The sequence below is a fragment of the Triturus cristatus genome, chromosome 3_2, assembly GCF_964204655.1.
Source record: "Triturus cristatus chromosome 3_2, aTriCri1.1, whole genome shotgun sequence".
NCBI lineage: Eukaryota > Metazoa > Chordata > Amphibia > Caudata > Salamandridae > Triturus > Triturus cristatus.
The window spans coordinates 1131077680-1131094761 of record NC_140584.1 but is presented as its reverse complement, the minus strand read 5'-3'; the positions used below and the strand labels follow the sequence as shown (position 1 = coordinate 1131094761).

Sequence of the window (17082 nt, the reverse complement as noted above, 5' to 3'; positions counted from 1 at the left end):
CCAGGCCTTAGAGGTAGCTTTAAAGAGCTTTATACCTGTGTCACATATGTGGATTAGAACATTAACTTTTTGGGGGTTAATTAGTTAAGTGACCCACGAAATCACATCTAAAGCGCATCTGGCATCCTACCTATCCAACTAATATTTGCTTACAACTGTACACGTTAACGGTGTATGGCTCATCACAACAGAATACTCACTAATGAATGTGTTGCTGGAGCTCTGGACCATGAAAGGGAATTATTCGATCAGGCTAATGTTCAACCCCAATCGGTTATACTTATCTCTGCCTGTACATTTAAGTTAACATTTTACTATGCTCACTGTTGTGATGTCGTGCAAGACATTGCTTTGTAACTCCTCCCACCATCCTCTCACTCTAAAAAATAAATAAATCACATTTTGCTGTTTATTTACCTTTTCGTTCCAAATTCCACCTCGGATCGGTAACAAAATAGGAAAAGCAATTGTCATTTTGTAGGCACACACATGCTTGTTGAACACGCCTACAAAATAATGAGGGTAGGTGAGCCAAAGAGGTTTTTTTTAATTTTTTATTATAAACTAAAGCAATACACAGCATCAGGGCAGCTGTGCAGTGTGGCTAAAAACCATTGTCAAAGCCAGTAGGCCACAATGGCAAAACCTATTTGCTTTGCCAATGCTTGTTTTTACTGTAGCAGGTTTAGCTGTTCTGTAGGAAAGCATTGAGATACTATATTAAGTTTAATATGTTATCATCGCCTAGGAAACAGCAGGAGAAATATTTAAAGACTCAACAGTTAAAGTCCAATCTAAATGTATAGTCAAATTTTGCCTGTTACAGAGCAGATACTTTAGAAAGCCTCTTGAAAGCTTTCTGTAAGCATTGAACTGCCACCTGGCAGCTCGATTTCTACTTGTGGTGAGCTGTGAACTTCTGAGCGCAAACAATGGTCTGACCTAAATGGGCAGATATGATCCATCTGGACATGACAGAATATGCAGAGGAGGCTGGGAGGGTTCTTTTTTGACATTAAAGTATCAAATCTTGGTTGAGTGTCAGCTCTTTTAAGGGTCTTCTGATTTGCACATACCTTTTGGGACACGCTTGTAAGGAGGGAAACAGAATGCCAATATATTTTGTGTATGTCCACTGTCTGGTTGCTGAAAGACCAGATTAGATTTTACCAGATCTGTTGCTGAGGGGGGGGTGGTATTGGAACTACCTGAAGCTAGATTTTAGTTTTAGATGTCGGAGGTCACCAGGATTAACATAGTACAATCCCTTCACATACACACGCGTACCACACACCACAAACTCACCTGCCCTCAGTGCCCAAGTTTAGTGTGGCAGATGACTTTGGCCCTCTTAAAAATTTCCACATTGGGTAGGGTTAGCCCATGAACCCTTTACCCATTGGTTAGGTTGTCCCCACGGGTCACTCTCACCAACGTGTTCCTGCCAGGCATAAATGTGGCACTTCAGGCACCCACTTCAGAACACTGCTTAAGCTTTTGAAGATCTAAAGACTTTTGAAGATAGTAGACTGGTCCTGCTCTTCCTCTTGTACTAAGGGCAAATAAGTGGACACCAAGGGTCATAAGACTGGCCTCTTGTTAGTTACATGCGCACAACCTGCTACAAGAGGCATTTTTCTATAACTGACCTGAACCACCTACACTGGACCCTCCTGTTGGCCTCTGTCTGTCACCTTGCAAGTCTGTACATGTTGCATCTAAACTACTATCTGCTCTGTGCTGTAGCTAGCAGGGTGTTCAGCTCAGGTTAATTTTGTGAACTTAAGGGTTCACTCTGTGAAGAATTTTATTACTTGAGGTGGGTATTTTCCTTCCTCAACTAATAACCCAATTTCTTACAGCAGTGAGTAATTCTAGCATGTGAATCCATGGAAGATGCAAATACTGGAGAACTACAGGTTCGAGGCATATGAGCTGCAGATTACACACTTGTGCATAGATCGCCATCTGGTGTTGGGCCCGGATGTTTGCAGTTGTTTTTCCTCCTGGAAAGTCTTTGGAAGTCACGAGGTCGGTGACTCCTCCTTTGGATCGTATTGCGCATGGGCTTCGGCTCCATCCTCAGATTGTTTTTTTTCCGCCATCAGGCTCGGATGTGATCTTCGTGCTCCGGTTCCGAACAGTTCCAGTTCATCTATCGACGCGCAATCCTCACCCTAATTTGCGGTATTGTTTAGATCGCGATCCCCACACGACGCGGCTCTCATCGATCAAGAACCTTCGATTCCAGTTGTCAACGACAGCCTTCGGGCCTACCCAAGCTCCGGTCCTGGCTAATGGAAAGGACTCCCTTCAAGAAGTGCCCTCGATGTGGGTCAATTCCCCACACCAATCTCCACGAAGTATGTAATCTCTGCCTCTCCCCTGAACACGAGGCTCAAGACTGTCCGGCGTGCAAGTCCTTCCGGTCCAAGAAAACCATTCGGGACTGAAGGGCACGGAGAACTATGGCACACTTGTCGACGCCGATTCCAGATGACCTCCAGAAGAACACCACACCGACTAGGGCCTCGTCGGCGCCTCCGAAGCCGACAATTCAGATATGGAGTACATCACTCCGGCACAGAGGGTCGTGAGTACCGAACTACCCCCCCACCCACACACTCGCACAGACACACACACCCCCTCAACGGCATCGAAAAAGGCTCCGGTCACGCCTTCGCCTCCGGGCCTAGGTAAGACCAAAGACATTGCTTCCCACACCGCACCTTCGGGACCGGTCAAGAAGCCGATTAAGCCTTCTGGCTGCTCGGGCTCGAGCCAGCCCACTGTCGGTGCCGAGAAACACTCGGCACCAACGCCGAAAAAGAAAATGGCCTCCTCGGCACCGAGCTCCATACCGAAACACTCAGCGCCGAAAACCAGCTGCACCTCCTCGGTTCAGACACCATCCCTGGAACCGAGCAAAAAACACAAGGCCGCCGACACCGATATCACAAAGCCGAAAACCATCTCGGCATCGAATAGACAGCCCTTTCCAGGCCGCATAGTTCCAAACAGCGGACTAGCACAGACTCTAAAAAACCAAACCACCGGCCCGATTCCTTCGGCGCCGACGAACAAACCACCATCCGAAGAACTCTTTACACCTGATCCATTGCAAAAGACATTGATCAAGGACCCCAAAACCGGACATTTAATGCTCAGCATTAAATGACAGCTGGAAAAACCTGCCCCAGCTCCATCTCCAAAGAGGAAGGACTCTGCTACCTCCCCTTTCAGAATGCCTCCACCTTCTCCTTCTCCACCCCGCCTCATCATTCCCCAACACCCTCTCCGGATGATGATGATGATGATAATTATGTCTATGATGACATAGGGGACGATGACTTACCTACAGGGAACCCCACTCCCACAGGTTCCCCAGACCCATGGGACGACTACAACATTGCTGATATTCCTAACGTCCCACAAGATGATCTCTACCCTTCGAGACCATCCCCACCAGAAGACTCCTTAGGGTTCAACCACTTACTACAGAGGGCTGCACACTATCACGGAGTGGATCTCCACACCGACCCCGTGGAGGAGGACTTCCTTCTTGATACGTTTGAGACGACGCATAGGGCCACCTCCATTCTGCCCATGCTCAAAGGAGTTATTAAACACGCACCAGAAATCTTTACAGACCCAGTGAGAGCCAGGGCCATTAACCCGAGAATTGATAAATATAAAGCCGCCCCTACAGATCCCTCCTACATCAGAGGGCCGGCACCACTAGATTCACTGGTAGTGTCTACAGCACGTAAGAGAACCAACTCCCAAGGGTCAGGCGAAGCACCACCACCTGACAGAGTTAAAACTATTAGATGCATCCGGCAAGCGCACTGCATCACAAGCTGCCAACATATGGCGTATACACAAGCGCTACTAGCAAGATACGACAGGGCCCATTATGACGAACTAGAAGCCATAATGCAACACCTCCCTGACAAATATAAGAATAGGGCAAACGAGTTAATTTAGGAGGGCAAAACTATCACCAATACCTCCATCCGTTGTGCCCTAGATGCAGCTGACACCGCCTCCAGAGCCATTAATACCAGCATCCTCCTCCGTCGCCATGCCAGGCTAAGGATCTCAGGATTTAAACCAGAAGTACAAGCTGCCATCCTGAACCACTCCTTTGCCCAGGAACATCTGTTCGGCCCAAAAGTGGATGAGGCCCTAGAAAAGATGAAAAAAAGATACCGATACGGCGAAGTATATGGGAGCCTTACAATCACATCCTCCCAGGCGCTCCTTTCGCCGCTCTTCCTTTCGGAGCACATCCAGGGGCTACTTCTCTGACACTGCTTCCACTGCATATAAGGCCCCTACCCAATCTACCTTTACCAGGGGTTACCAAAGAGGCGGATACAGAGGCAACAATAATAAAGGCAGAGTTAAGACAAACACCGCCCGATCTGCCTCCGCACCTGCCCAATGACTCCCCTCCACTCCCCCATCCCACTCCGGTCGGGGCCAGACTCCAAAATTTATTTTCTGTCTGGACTACCATCACCTCAGACAAATGGGTAACACAAATAATTCAGTCAGGCTACTGCCTAGAACTAATATCTACCCCCCCCCCCCCCCCCCCAAACATTCCGCCCAGACAACGCCCAATGTCACAGGAACATCTAACACTACTAAAGCAGGAGGTAATCTCCCTCCTACAAAAAGGGGCGATAGAACAGGTTCCTACCAACCAACAAAATATGGGGGTCTACTCCCTATATTTTCTCATACCAAAAAGGGACGAGACTCTACGGCCCATCCTAGACCTCAGGCCCTTAAACAAATACATACATTCAGACCATTTTCACATGGTAACACTTCAGCAGGTACTCCCACTGCTTTCCCACGATTTCCTGACCACTTTAGACCTAAAAGACTCCTATTTCCACATTCCTGTACACAACGCTCACAGGAAGTTCCTCAGATTTGTAGTGGATGGCCAACACTACCAATTCAAAGTACTCACATTTGGAGTCACCACAGCACCACGAGTATTCAAGTGCCTAGAAGTAGTGGCCGCACACCTGCGGAGACAACACATCCACGTCTTCCCCTACCTAGACGACTGGCTGATAAAAGCCAACTCATACAACCAGTGTGTACAACACACGCACGCCACTATCCAGCTCCTTCACCAACTGGGCTTCACAATAAACCACATGAAGTCCCATCTGCAACCGTCCCACGTAAAACAATACCTCGGTGCCACCTTAGACACCTCGAGCGCTAGCCTACCCCAGTCCGGCCAGGATCACAAGCATTCAGGCTCTACGCGCAAAACTTACGGCACAACACTCCCTTCCAGCTCGAGTGTTTATGCAACTAATCGGGATGATGGCCTCTTGCATATTCATAGTACCTCACGCAAGACTCCAGATGCGTTCTCTCCCAGAGTGCTTAGCGTGCCAATCGAACCAGGCCCAGGGTCAATTAACAGATCTGGTGTTGGTAGACTGTCGTACCCATCGCTCTCTGCAGTGGTGGATCACCAAAAACCTTTCCAAAGGGCGACCATTCCTGGACCCGGTTCCTCAGATAGTACTGACAACGGACGCATCACTCTCCGGCTGGGGAGCTCACCTGTTACATCACACCATGCAGGGCAGGTGGACACCTCAACAAAAGTTACTCCACATCAACCATCTGGAGTTACTAGCCATCTTCTTAGCCCTAAAATCTTTTCAAACACAGATTTCAGGCAAGGCAGTCCTAGTCCGCACAGACACGACAGCCATGTACCATATACAAAAATAAGGCGGCACACTCTCCACAGCTCTCTCAGCTAGCACAGAGCATATGGAGATGGGCCATACCCCAGAAAATCTTTCTTCTAGCCCAACATGTCCCAGGAGTCCAGAACACTGTGGCAGATCTGCTCATCAGACAGACACAACTCCACGAGTGGGAACTCTTTTCTTCAACCGTACTTTCAAATGTGGGGGCATCCACAGATAGACCTCTTTGCCACCCACGAAAACACCAAATGCCCAAGCTTCGCAGCCAGATATCCACACCCACTGTCCAAAGGCAATGCGATATGGATGAACTGGTCAGGCAGATTTGCATACGCTTTTCCGCCTCTCCCACTCATTCCATGAGTGGTGCGCAAACTAAAACACTCCCTCACACTAATCCTAGTAGCTCCAACTTGGGCCAGACAACCGTGGTACACCACACCAAAAGTTACACCTCTTAACCCAGAACCATGGAGACATCAGGCACCCGGACCCAGCTCAGCTCAACCTTGCGATCTGGCTCCTGAAATCCTAGAATTCGGTTACCTTAATCTTCCCCCTGACTGCATGAACGTCATCAAAAGCTAGGCGACTCACCACTAGAGCGTGCTATGCTGCCAAGTGGAAACGTTTTGTTGTCTGTTACCACAATACCATCAATCCCCTAGATGTGTCCATTCAACACATCATAGGCTATTTACTGCTCCTACAAAGATGCAATCTAGCCTACACGTCCATTAGACAGCACCTTGCAGCTATAGCAGCTTATCTACAAAACAGGCAACATCTATCACTCTTTAGAGTACCTGCCATTAAAGCATTCATGGAAGGCCTTAAAAGAGAGATTCAAGCACTTAACATTCAAGAACCTTCTCTACAAATTCACCATAACAAGGTTGTTCTATGTACCAACCCAAAATTCCTCCCTAAAGTAATTTCTCCCTTTCATCTAAACCAATCTGTAGAACTACCAGTATTCTTCTCGCAACCACACACCGTTGCAGAAAGAGCTCTTCACACATTAGATGTCAAACGAGCCTTACTCTACTACATAGAGAGAACACAACCCTTCCGTAAGACCAAACAACTGTTTGTCTCTTTCTCACCACCACACAAAGGCAACCCCATCTCCAAGTCACGGATAGCCAGGTGGATTGTCAAATGCATTCAGATTTGCTTCCACAAAGCAAAACTAACGCTATCCGTTCCCTCCTAAAGCCCACTCTACACGTAAAATAGGGGCCTCAATGGCATTTTTAGGGAACATCCCATTAGATATCTGCAGAGCAGCTACATGGTCAACACCGCACACTTTCACCAAACACTATTATGTAGATGTGCAAACTAAGCAACAGGCTAGTGTGGGCCAGGCTGTACTCAAAACATTATTTCAAACCACTGCAACAGCCGGGTGGTCACCGCTAAGGATGGGTACTGCTATATAATCTATTCACAAGTGTGTAATCTGCAGCTCATATGCCTATGTTCTTGGCATGTAGAGCTGCAGATCTACACACGGCCACCCGCCTCCCCTTATCTGTTCCAGTTTTTCTAATTTAGATACAACACACATGGGCATCTTCACTGTTATTACTACGCTCCATCTTTCCCTGCTGGCGAAAAACAATCTGAGGATGGAGCCGAAGCCCATGCGCAATACGATCCAAAGGAGGGGTCACCGACCTCGTGACTTCCAAAGACTTTCCAAGAGGAAAAACTGCAAACATCCGGGCCCAACACCAGATGGCGATCTATGCACAAGTGTGTAGATCTGCAGCTCTACATGCCAAGAACAGATGCATACTGGTAAGTAGCATATTCCTTACAGTTAAGTATTTTTATTTCCATATTTGTAGGGTTAAGTGCCTAATCTCCAGGGGTAAATGACCATTGAAAACACTGAAATTATGTATTGTGTTAATGGGACTGTGGCACTCTACTTAAATGTGATTTTCTTTATGTAGGCCATGATCACAATGTTTCTTCAGTAGCTGTCATGCCAAATGGAGATCATATAGTGTCTGCCTCGAGGGATAAAACCATTAAAATGTGGGAGGTGCAGACTGGGTGAGTGATTCTGTTATGTTGATTACATTAACTTTCCTAAAAATCCAAGTGCATTCCATCAGTTTTCTGAGGGATCAGTGTGCCTTAACCATTAACATTAATTCCTGTAATAATTTGCTTTCTTTTTTTTACCAGCTTTGGTGGAGTACGTTTTTACAGCTTGAGCTAGTCCACAGCTTCCTCTCCGCCTCCTTTCTCCCCTACAGTGATATCATTTGTGTACACATGCATGCTCTTTTTTTCTTCTTTCCTGAACTTCTCTTTCTGCATCAAGTCACTGGACTTACAGAATCACCAGAAAACCTCTTTTTTTCAACTGGAGTCCTTCATGCCAGGGAAGGTGGATCCTTCTGTATCTAGGGCAAACGATATCCGTTAATAATGCGCCTTCAAAACTTCAACATATCATGAATACAACCAGTAAATCGAACTGCATTTCACGTTGGAGGCAACCCAGTATCTTTTGAAGGCAAGAGTACGGTTTAATTTTCTGACAGGTGGTTTTGGTTATGTTCTGACATGATGCTGTGCATTATGCATCGGGATGCTGTTGTGAAACAAAGCTACATGCCCTATAAATCAATTTCTGCTAATCACTTGATTGAAAGTGCAATTTCTCAGCATAAAACCACAATTACTTACTAGGGCATGGAAGGCCTAGGACTGTGTGAGACAAATGTCCAATGACGTTCCAATTGATTTTGGACCAAGCAATTCCATCTCTAAGTGTGCACAAGAAAATCTTACTGTTCATGTTAAGACGCTCCAAAATCATGCTTTGTGTTGAAAACTTTTGAGTTTGAAATTAATTTCGTAAGCAAATGCCAGGGTAGTTTTTAACCACTAATGTTTCCGATGCTTTAGGTGGATCCCTTACACGAACAGTTATTCTAGCTCCCTCAGTACTGAGGCTGTGCCAGTGTGTTCTATAGTTCTGGTAATTGTTCTTTTAGGAGATACTTTGATAATCCCAACAATACAGTAACTGTCTAGGCGTTTGTTCACTTACCTAGGCTAGACCCCTTCAAGATTCTTCTACAGGATGGACTAAAATATCCAACCAAATCCATTCTCATGGTAGACCTTGTAGGTTTTTTCACCACAAGGTCTTCCACAAGTGCACCATTAAACTTGCCTCCACTTATGGTTATATGTTCTTCTCCTAGAGATACCTCAACAATTTAAACAACAAACCTTATACCCCGAAGTATCATCCAGGTTCGTCTTGAAATGTTTCTCTCTTGAGGACATTATCGCATTTCATAACTTCATTTCTAGGGATGCATTAAAACTGAAGGTTCCTATGGAAGTCCATCAGGCATCAATGACTTGTGTCTAATACAATGCAGCATAGAATGTTGTTGATGCTGCTCCCTCAGCTAGTTCTTGGCTGGCTTCTCATATAGGATTATGCCTTCTTAAAAGTTGACCCACATCCTGACTCAATCATTGTTTCAGCAGTATGAATTAGCTACACATCCTCCCCTGTCTGTTGTCAAATTGACAGGGAAAGCAAACTCATCCTTTTCAGCCAAAAGAATATTGTTACCTTGTTAAGGCCTCCCAAAAGAGAACACTAATGTTTCTGGGTACATCCCCCTCCAATTGGAGTTGTATTTCGTATATACGATGTGGGACGCTTACCCAAGTATCAGGTGTCTCCAAAGTGATAGTCAGCGCTACTCCCACCAGACAATCCATCAGGTTATGGTTCACTGTTGTGACTTCTATTGCACTGTCCAGTGTAGTCACTGCCCATCTCCCACTCAAAAGCAGTGTCCCTAATATCCAGGGCATGCCTGACCTAAAGCCGGTCTACCTTCTTTTTGAAATGAGGTTTGGAAGGCTTCGGTTTATCTTCCGGCTTCCTGTTCATCTTGTTCCTGTAAGGAACAAGATGAACGTGTATCATTATCCGGATACCGGTCATGCGGTCTAATATCAGTTTTTGGAGGTTATAGCATTTTACAATGGCTTCCTGTTGAGGAAACCCACCATGTAATTTTCTTTTATTTTTATTTTTCTACTACTTCTTTGTGGAAGACTCGGTGCTTGCTTAGTTAACATTTGCATACTTATTCTTTATTTGTTGTTTACCAGGTCTGGCTCCCAAGTTACCTCTACCCATAGGTGTCTGATAATTTTAGATAATTCACCCTCCTGCTGTGCAGGAGACCAATCCCGTATGCGCTGGCGTACAGCCAACACTGCTACTTCCCCTCCTTTGTTACTCAGATACTGCGGCAAAATTGGCCATCAGTTTCATCTCCAAGTCCAGAGCAGGTGCTGCCTGTACTCATTCTGGATCTGTTTAAGCACTGTAGGCAAAACTGACAATGAAAAGGCACTGTGTGTTCTGCTGTATACTGCAACAAAGACTCTACCCCAAGTTGAGCAGCCTTCCATAGGGAGAGCCATCCCCACTGGCAAGCACATAGTCAGTATTCTGCGTTTTTCCTGGAGGCCCGTATGGGGAAACACCGCCTCAAGCTGGTTTATTTTTTGTGCAATCCAGAAGAGAATCTCCTCCAGTTTGACATAGACTTTTCCCTTGACTGCATTTTGCGTTTGTGAGTTGATGCCCCGAGTAGCCAATTGTGGTTGTGCAGCTTGGGAAGTCTGCGTAGTGTTAAGTGTTAATGTTCGCATAACAAACCGTGAAGACATCTGTATATTGTTACTAAATCTTTTTATAGTGTCCGCATCTGTGCTGATAACTTATCAACATCAGGATGCGTCTCCATGTCGCACCCTCATTGTTAAGGGCACAGAGTATAACATTTTCTGCTGTATGCGGTAGGGTGCCATTAAACCGATTTATATGTTCTTGGTATCTGAATGGTATTTCGATTTCTTTATAAGGTGTATAATTTTTTGGTACTTCATCCTGTTAGTGTGAAATACCTGTGTGCTGTTATCTGCAACCAGCAAAGTAACCCAAGAATACATCACCTCTATCCTATATGCCTCATGAACCTCAACCACAAAGGTTACATCTGCATTCGCAAGTGTGAGACCATGTGGCAACCTCTGAGTAACCCCATGTCTGCAGTTCTTAGCAATGTTCTCTAGCTTCAGACATTATTTTAAATGAGTTTACAGAGGGGGTAACACAATGCTAATAGATCCTTTGAAAAGTTCAAGCTTCAACTACCTACAGCCAGTACATAGTTACCTACTCAGCTGAGGATAGTCCCTACCATCACGTATGTCTCCAATTGAGAGGTAACTGAGAAAGCACAATAGAACTACTCAGGCGATCAACTAAAGAAGAACCAGTTTTACCAACATTGGGCACCATGTCCTGTAGTTTTCCCTTTCCAGTTGCAACTGCACATTTGTTGGGCAGCATAAACTTTAAGATGGTGCCAGACTGATTCAGAGTACCCCCTCTGGATGTGTTGTCCTAAAGTCCAGCTGGCTCATAATGCCACCATAAGTACCCCCCCAAATCTAGACAGGTTTCAAATGACTTTGGCCACCACCAACATGACAACCCTGATCCCTCCAAGGAATTGTGCCTACAGATTCCCCTCCCTGCCCGCCCCCCCTCCCCCTTAACTGAAGGCAAAGAATGTAGGCCACCGTCGTGGTCACAAGTTGAACGTCCCTCCTTGCAGAGGAGTCAGCAAGCAGCTGGACTGATGTTTCAGCGTGCAGTGACCTCGCAATGACAGCAAGTACTCCTCTGCCTAAAACCCGGAAACGCTTGTTTGTTTATAACAAAAATCATCCTTGCTGCGAGCTGAGACCTTTAGGTAGACTGCCATCGTTTGTTCTATAGACAGCTGCATCACTGCATGGACGAACAACAAACACTTTTGCACAATGTATGTTCAGACGACGTACGGGATGTTCAAGATGTTGTGCTAATGTTCGAAGTGTAATTTGTAAGCAGTGTAGTGTTAGAGAAACTAATCTTGCATTGTCCCACACGCAAATGTTTGTTGAAAGTCATCGTGTGACAGAGAAGGCAACTTAGGAAATGTTTTGAAATGGCAGCGTTTCTCCCAGGCCTAACTCAGACACATGACACTATATGATTGGAATACAATTACCTGTTGAACATTCCCACCGTAGAGGTGTACAAGAGTGTCTGACTATTAAGTTGGTGAGAGTATGCACTGTGAAAATTTCCTGTATTTATCTTCAGGATGACTGAAGTGCTGGAGAAGAAGGTAGTGGTAATCAATGTTGAAATTGTTTGTGTAAATATAGGGTGCAGTATGGTACAACCTTTTCCCCCAGTGGAGGTAATTGATTATAAAATGATTACGTTTGGTGAATCATAAGTAAGCGAAGTGTGAATATGTGAAAAGGCATCTCTGATCTTGACGTAGTCTGGGGATGGGTGGGCTACATACTTTCAACTAAAGCTCTATCTTGGTGGATGCTCTCATATTTCAGCCTGCGTAGTTCTCACCATTTAGACTCCGTGCATGTATTGCTGTTAGTCTTGTGTTTCTCTGTCCTGTTCTATCCCCTTTACTGCCAACTACTCCGTTGCTCATTTTATGTTGCTTGCTTTGTACACTATTGCATTTACATTGTTATATTAATACCGTAGCCTACCTTGCACACAAACATTAAAATAGGCTTTAAAACTCTCCTCATCCGTAGCTTTTATGTGACTCCCTTTACATAATACGCATTATTCTCTAGGATTCTCTATATTGTGCTACTTTCTTTTGTAGTTGAGGCATTTTATAAAGACAACTACTGAAATTATAAGTGTTATTGCTTATGTCTTTTTTAAAATTTTGTTTTCTTAGTTACTGTGTGAAAACGTTTACGGGACACAGGGAATGGGTGCGCATGGTTCGGCCTAATCAAGATGGCACTCTCATAGCCAGCTGTTCCAACGACCAGACGGTGCGCGTTTGGGTTGTAGCAACGAAGGAGTGCAAAGCTGAGCTCAGAGAACATGAGCATGTAGTTGAATGCATTTCCTGGGCACCAGAAAGTTCTTATCCCACTATTTTGGATGCCACCGGATCAGAGGTATTGTATATTGAATATGTTTGCACATAAATAATTTTGAAAAGTAATCCTCCTGTATACTGGGATAAATAAAAATTGGTGTATGCACATAAACACAGTTTTTACTCTTGAACTTAAAAATAAACATTCTGTAAAGCCTGCATTTATGGGAAATTACAATCTGTGCACATATTGTATACAATTTTATAGTTGGCTATCAAGAAAAGAAGTATTATTTCAAATAGGACTACAATTATTACAACATACTCCTGTGAGTTTATCTTGAAGGAAATCTCTATTCACAGCTTATCCCACACACTTCTGTACCTAAAGACGCATCCAAATTATCGTCTGAATCACAGCTAATGTTTTGTTTTTATGTATAACACTTGTAAAATCTTGCTGAAGAATACCGTTCTGACAGCATATGCATTGTGGTTATTCCCAGCATGACTTTAAGTTGGTCACTATGAATGGTTTTAAATGCACCTATGTTTTGCCATGTATCTTTAAGGGTTAATAAGCTTACTTCCCTGCTCTGAAGATTGCCGGCTCGCTATAAATGTGCTGTACACAATCTTGGGTTTTAAAATTCTAGCAAGCTGTAATAGATCAGCTAATTGCTTGTGTCCTATTAAAACTAGTTTTTCAAACCCTTCCCTTGAAATCTAATTACCAGGGACATTATAGAATTATAAAGTAATTGAGTCTTCCAGGTGTACCTATCGTGCAGAATAATTTGCTGGGCTACATATCCCTTATCTGTATGCCCCAGAAATATGCAGTTTTCACAATTTGACCTTCCAGAATAACTTTGTTCCGTGTATATTCTAAAGACACAATGTGTGGTGAAGGTGTGTAGTTACATCTGGAATAATTGAGCAATATGTGAAAGTAAGAAATTATTTAAAACCATATTAGGACGCAATTACCACTGTTGTATGACTGCTTGTAAGCCATAGTTTCTACCACTAACTGCATTTGACGAGACCTAGATTGGCACTATTATTTCTCCCAGTGTAGACAGCACAAAGTTCCTATAGTTTTTTTAATGCAAGTAAACTATTAGAGTAAAATAGCTTTTTAGCTTTTACGATAGATGCACTGATGATTTTACCTCCAGTAGTTTTTAATAGCTTTAAACAGGGACATGGTTACCTCTGCTCCATGGTGTATGGTTGCAACTGATTCAGAAATGTGGTGTAACAGCCAGAGCTACCAACTTTGGAACTGGTGGAACTAACTCAAATATCCATAAACATCATAGATCACCTACAATATCAGCCCGAATTGTGTTTTTTCTATAATGTTTTTGTGTACGTTTTGAACCATAATCTTGCCGTTTATTTTTCAGTGACTACTTAGCACAATCTCTTAAAAGCTGTGATAATCTTCCCCAATGTCATAGAAGGGTTTTATCATCACTGATTAACACAAGATATATCTTATTTAGCTGTGCACATGCTCTTTAGAGATACTGGTTACAAATTAGGTAGGTAAACAGTTAGCTATGACCTGTGATTATCTTTGATTAGGTGAGTTGGCGATCTGCCTCAAATCTTAATTTGTAGCATTTTCAAATGCATATTTATACATTGTTGAAGACTGGTAATCTTTTCAGACACAACAGGGTGTGTCCTTATTAGTTTGTCCTGTGTAATTTATAGCGTTCTGTTTTTAAAAATAAGTTGTCTCAATCAGACAATAGCCTACATTCGGAAAGCTTCAGCCTTTTGTTGCACCCTCAGTATAGAGAAATGTTTTAAGTGTAGAAGACTAAGCAGAAGTTGGCAGCTCAGCCTGCCGGTGGTAATCTGTCTGTGCTCCAAGGGCATGCACTTGATAAAGCCCCTTATCCAGTATTGGATCTTTCAAAGATTCACATGCTAGAAACTTTCCCCGTTGTTGAAGGGGGAGACCATCTGAAAGAGACACGTTAGTGATAGATTCCTTACCTTAGAATATCCCCAGGCGTCAGACTGGAGCCAGAAAGTTTGAGTCAGCAGTACCCGTGCGCGCCGGTAGACGTTGTCGTATGGCTTGGCGTTCGTCGCTGGTGTCGTAGCCACCGAGATGACGTCGTCGGAGCTACTTGGACACACCCTCGTGTGCTGACGTCAGTTCTTTCTTAAGTTTTAACTTTATTTCTGAAAACTTGTTTCTCTTGTTTTGTCGAGTACTCTACTCCTGGTGCAGTAGGGATGCCCGGGTTTAAGTCCAGTAGGGCCTGCCGTCGGAACATTCCGGTAGTGGACCGGCACAACGTGTCTCTCTTCTGCTTGGGAGAAAACGCGTCTTAGGGAAAGACGTCCTCGCATTAGCACTCAATAGCGGAAGAGCCGCTGTAAGAAAGTGATGCAAACGATATTTCTTAGACTTATGCTTTTTAATTCATATTGAGTTCATATGATCATTATCGTTGTACTTTGTGGTTCATACTGATTTTAAAGTTGATTCAGACCACAAGAGAACTACAGTATATCCATCAAGTAATGTTGAGCCAATTATTTACAGATATCCCCGATGCATTTCGGGACACTCCCTTCGTCAGGGGGAATTCTACGAAAAAAATAAATAAAAGGAGGACGTAAGGCTGAGATCCAGGACGTATATAAAATACAGAGAAAGTAAACGGTAACAATGTCGAGAATACTAGCGGTTAGGTAAACAGCGTACCAACGGTGAATTAGTAACGGCACAGAGACCGTGTGAGGTGAGCGCTTAACGGTGCAGTAAAGCAAAGCAGGTACCGGAAACTGGGATGACGCATTATGCAAGTAGTGTACAGAACTAGAACGGTGAACGTGCTACACAAGGAAGAAAATGTCGGCTTACGCGACGTGAATAAAGATTTAACAAGGGGTGGTGCATACAGCATAATAAAGTGGCATAAGTGATAGCCGTTAAATAAATAAAGCGTGTGGTTAACAAGTGTGACAAAGATAATCCCCAAGGTTGTCGCAAGTAGATAAATACCTGAATGGCCACAATGGTGTAAACGGCGAAGAAATCTCGTCGGAATGAGTAAAAACTAGCCACCTGAAACCCGGAACTAAATATGTGTGAACCGGAAGTAGTGAACGTAAAGAGGACGCGCGAGTCGGTCAAGTGATTTAATAGAGTTGGAAGAAAGACTGGCGAAAAGTGACTGAATGTAAACAATGGAGTAATACAAATGTGAGAAATGAGAATAATAATAAGAATATCAAGATGAGAAATGAAACACGTGAGTAAAGGAAACAAAATACAAAAACAAGAAAAAACAAGAGTACAAGAAAAAAAGAATGAAGCGGAACAAACGGAAAAACAAGGGTAGAAAAAGAATAGAGTAAAGGTGAATGATAAGAAACATACAGCGACAAAACTGCATAAGAGGTACAAGATCAAAATTACAGGAAACAGCTGTATTCAAAACGTTCATTAAGCCCATACGGGTAAACTGAATTCAATTTGTGGATCCAGTAAAGTTCGCGCTGTAATAACACAGCTCCATTGTCTCTACCTCTTTGCGTTTTGACTTGTTCCAGAATCAGGAATCTTAGTTGGCTACAATTATGATTGTTTTCCATGTAGTGTTTAGCAACAGTGGATTTAGTATTCTTAGTTCTGATGTTGCTTTTATGCTCTGAGTCTCGTTTTCATTTTTCTTTCCGTTTTACCCACATATGGAAGTCCACATGGGCATTTGAGCAGGTACACAAAATTGTTACTGTCACACGTGGCTGTAACTCTGAGTTTGATGGGTGTTCCTTTAGAGGGATGCATGAAGGTCGTACCCTTAATGATGTTGTTACAGCCACCACAATTTAAGCAAGGGATAGTGCCTTTAAATGTTTTAGCGGAGTCTGGAGGGTTCTTGTTAAGAAGTTGCTGTAAATTCTGAGTTCTTTGGTAAGCAAAAATAGGCAAATCGTTGAAGATGCCTTTGAAGTCTGGCTCAGATTGTAAAAGCGGCCAATATTTTCGGATTGTAGTTTTGATTTTTTGACTTTGTCTTGAGTATTTGGATACAAAAACTGTACGTGAGTCCTTTGGAGTGGTGGAAACTTGTGTGTGTAATAGTTCTCTCCGATTTTTGGTTTGAGCTCTTTCAACTGCTTCTTGTAGAATGGGATCAGGGTATGCTCTTTTCTTAAATTTGTCAATTAGACGATGGCTTTGTTCTTGATAGATCTCATCCGTAGATGAAATGCGTTTAATTCTCAAGAGTTGAGAATACGGTAGATGTTTTTTGAGTGATTTTTGGTGAAAGCTGGAGAAATGTAATAAGTTATTGCGG

At 43.7% G+C, this 17082-nt stretch overlaps 1 protein-coding gene across 8 annotated transcripts in view; it reads left to right on the top strand.

Annotated features, from left to right (window-relative positions):
* PAFAH1B1 (platelet activating factor acetylhydrolase 1b regulatory subunit 1) overlaps nucleotides 1–17082 on the top strand; it is a 480612-nt gene that overhangs the window by 309004 nt on the left and 154526 nt on the right. For all 8 annotated transcript variants that reach the window (XM_085649933.1, XM_085649934.1, XM_085649932.1 and 5 more), the window contains 2 exons: nucleotides 7721–7823; nucleotides 12596–12824. In XM_085649933.1, coding sequence (XP_085506059.1) covers nucleotides 7721–7823; nucleotides 12596–12824 — 332 coding nt within the window. The remainder of the gene's footprint in view (nucleotides 1–7720; nucleotides 7824–12595; nucleotides 12825–17082) is intronic.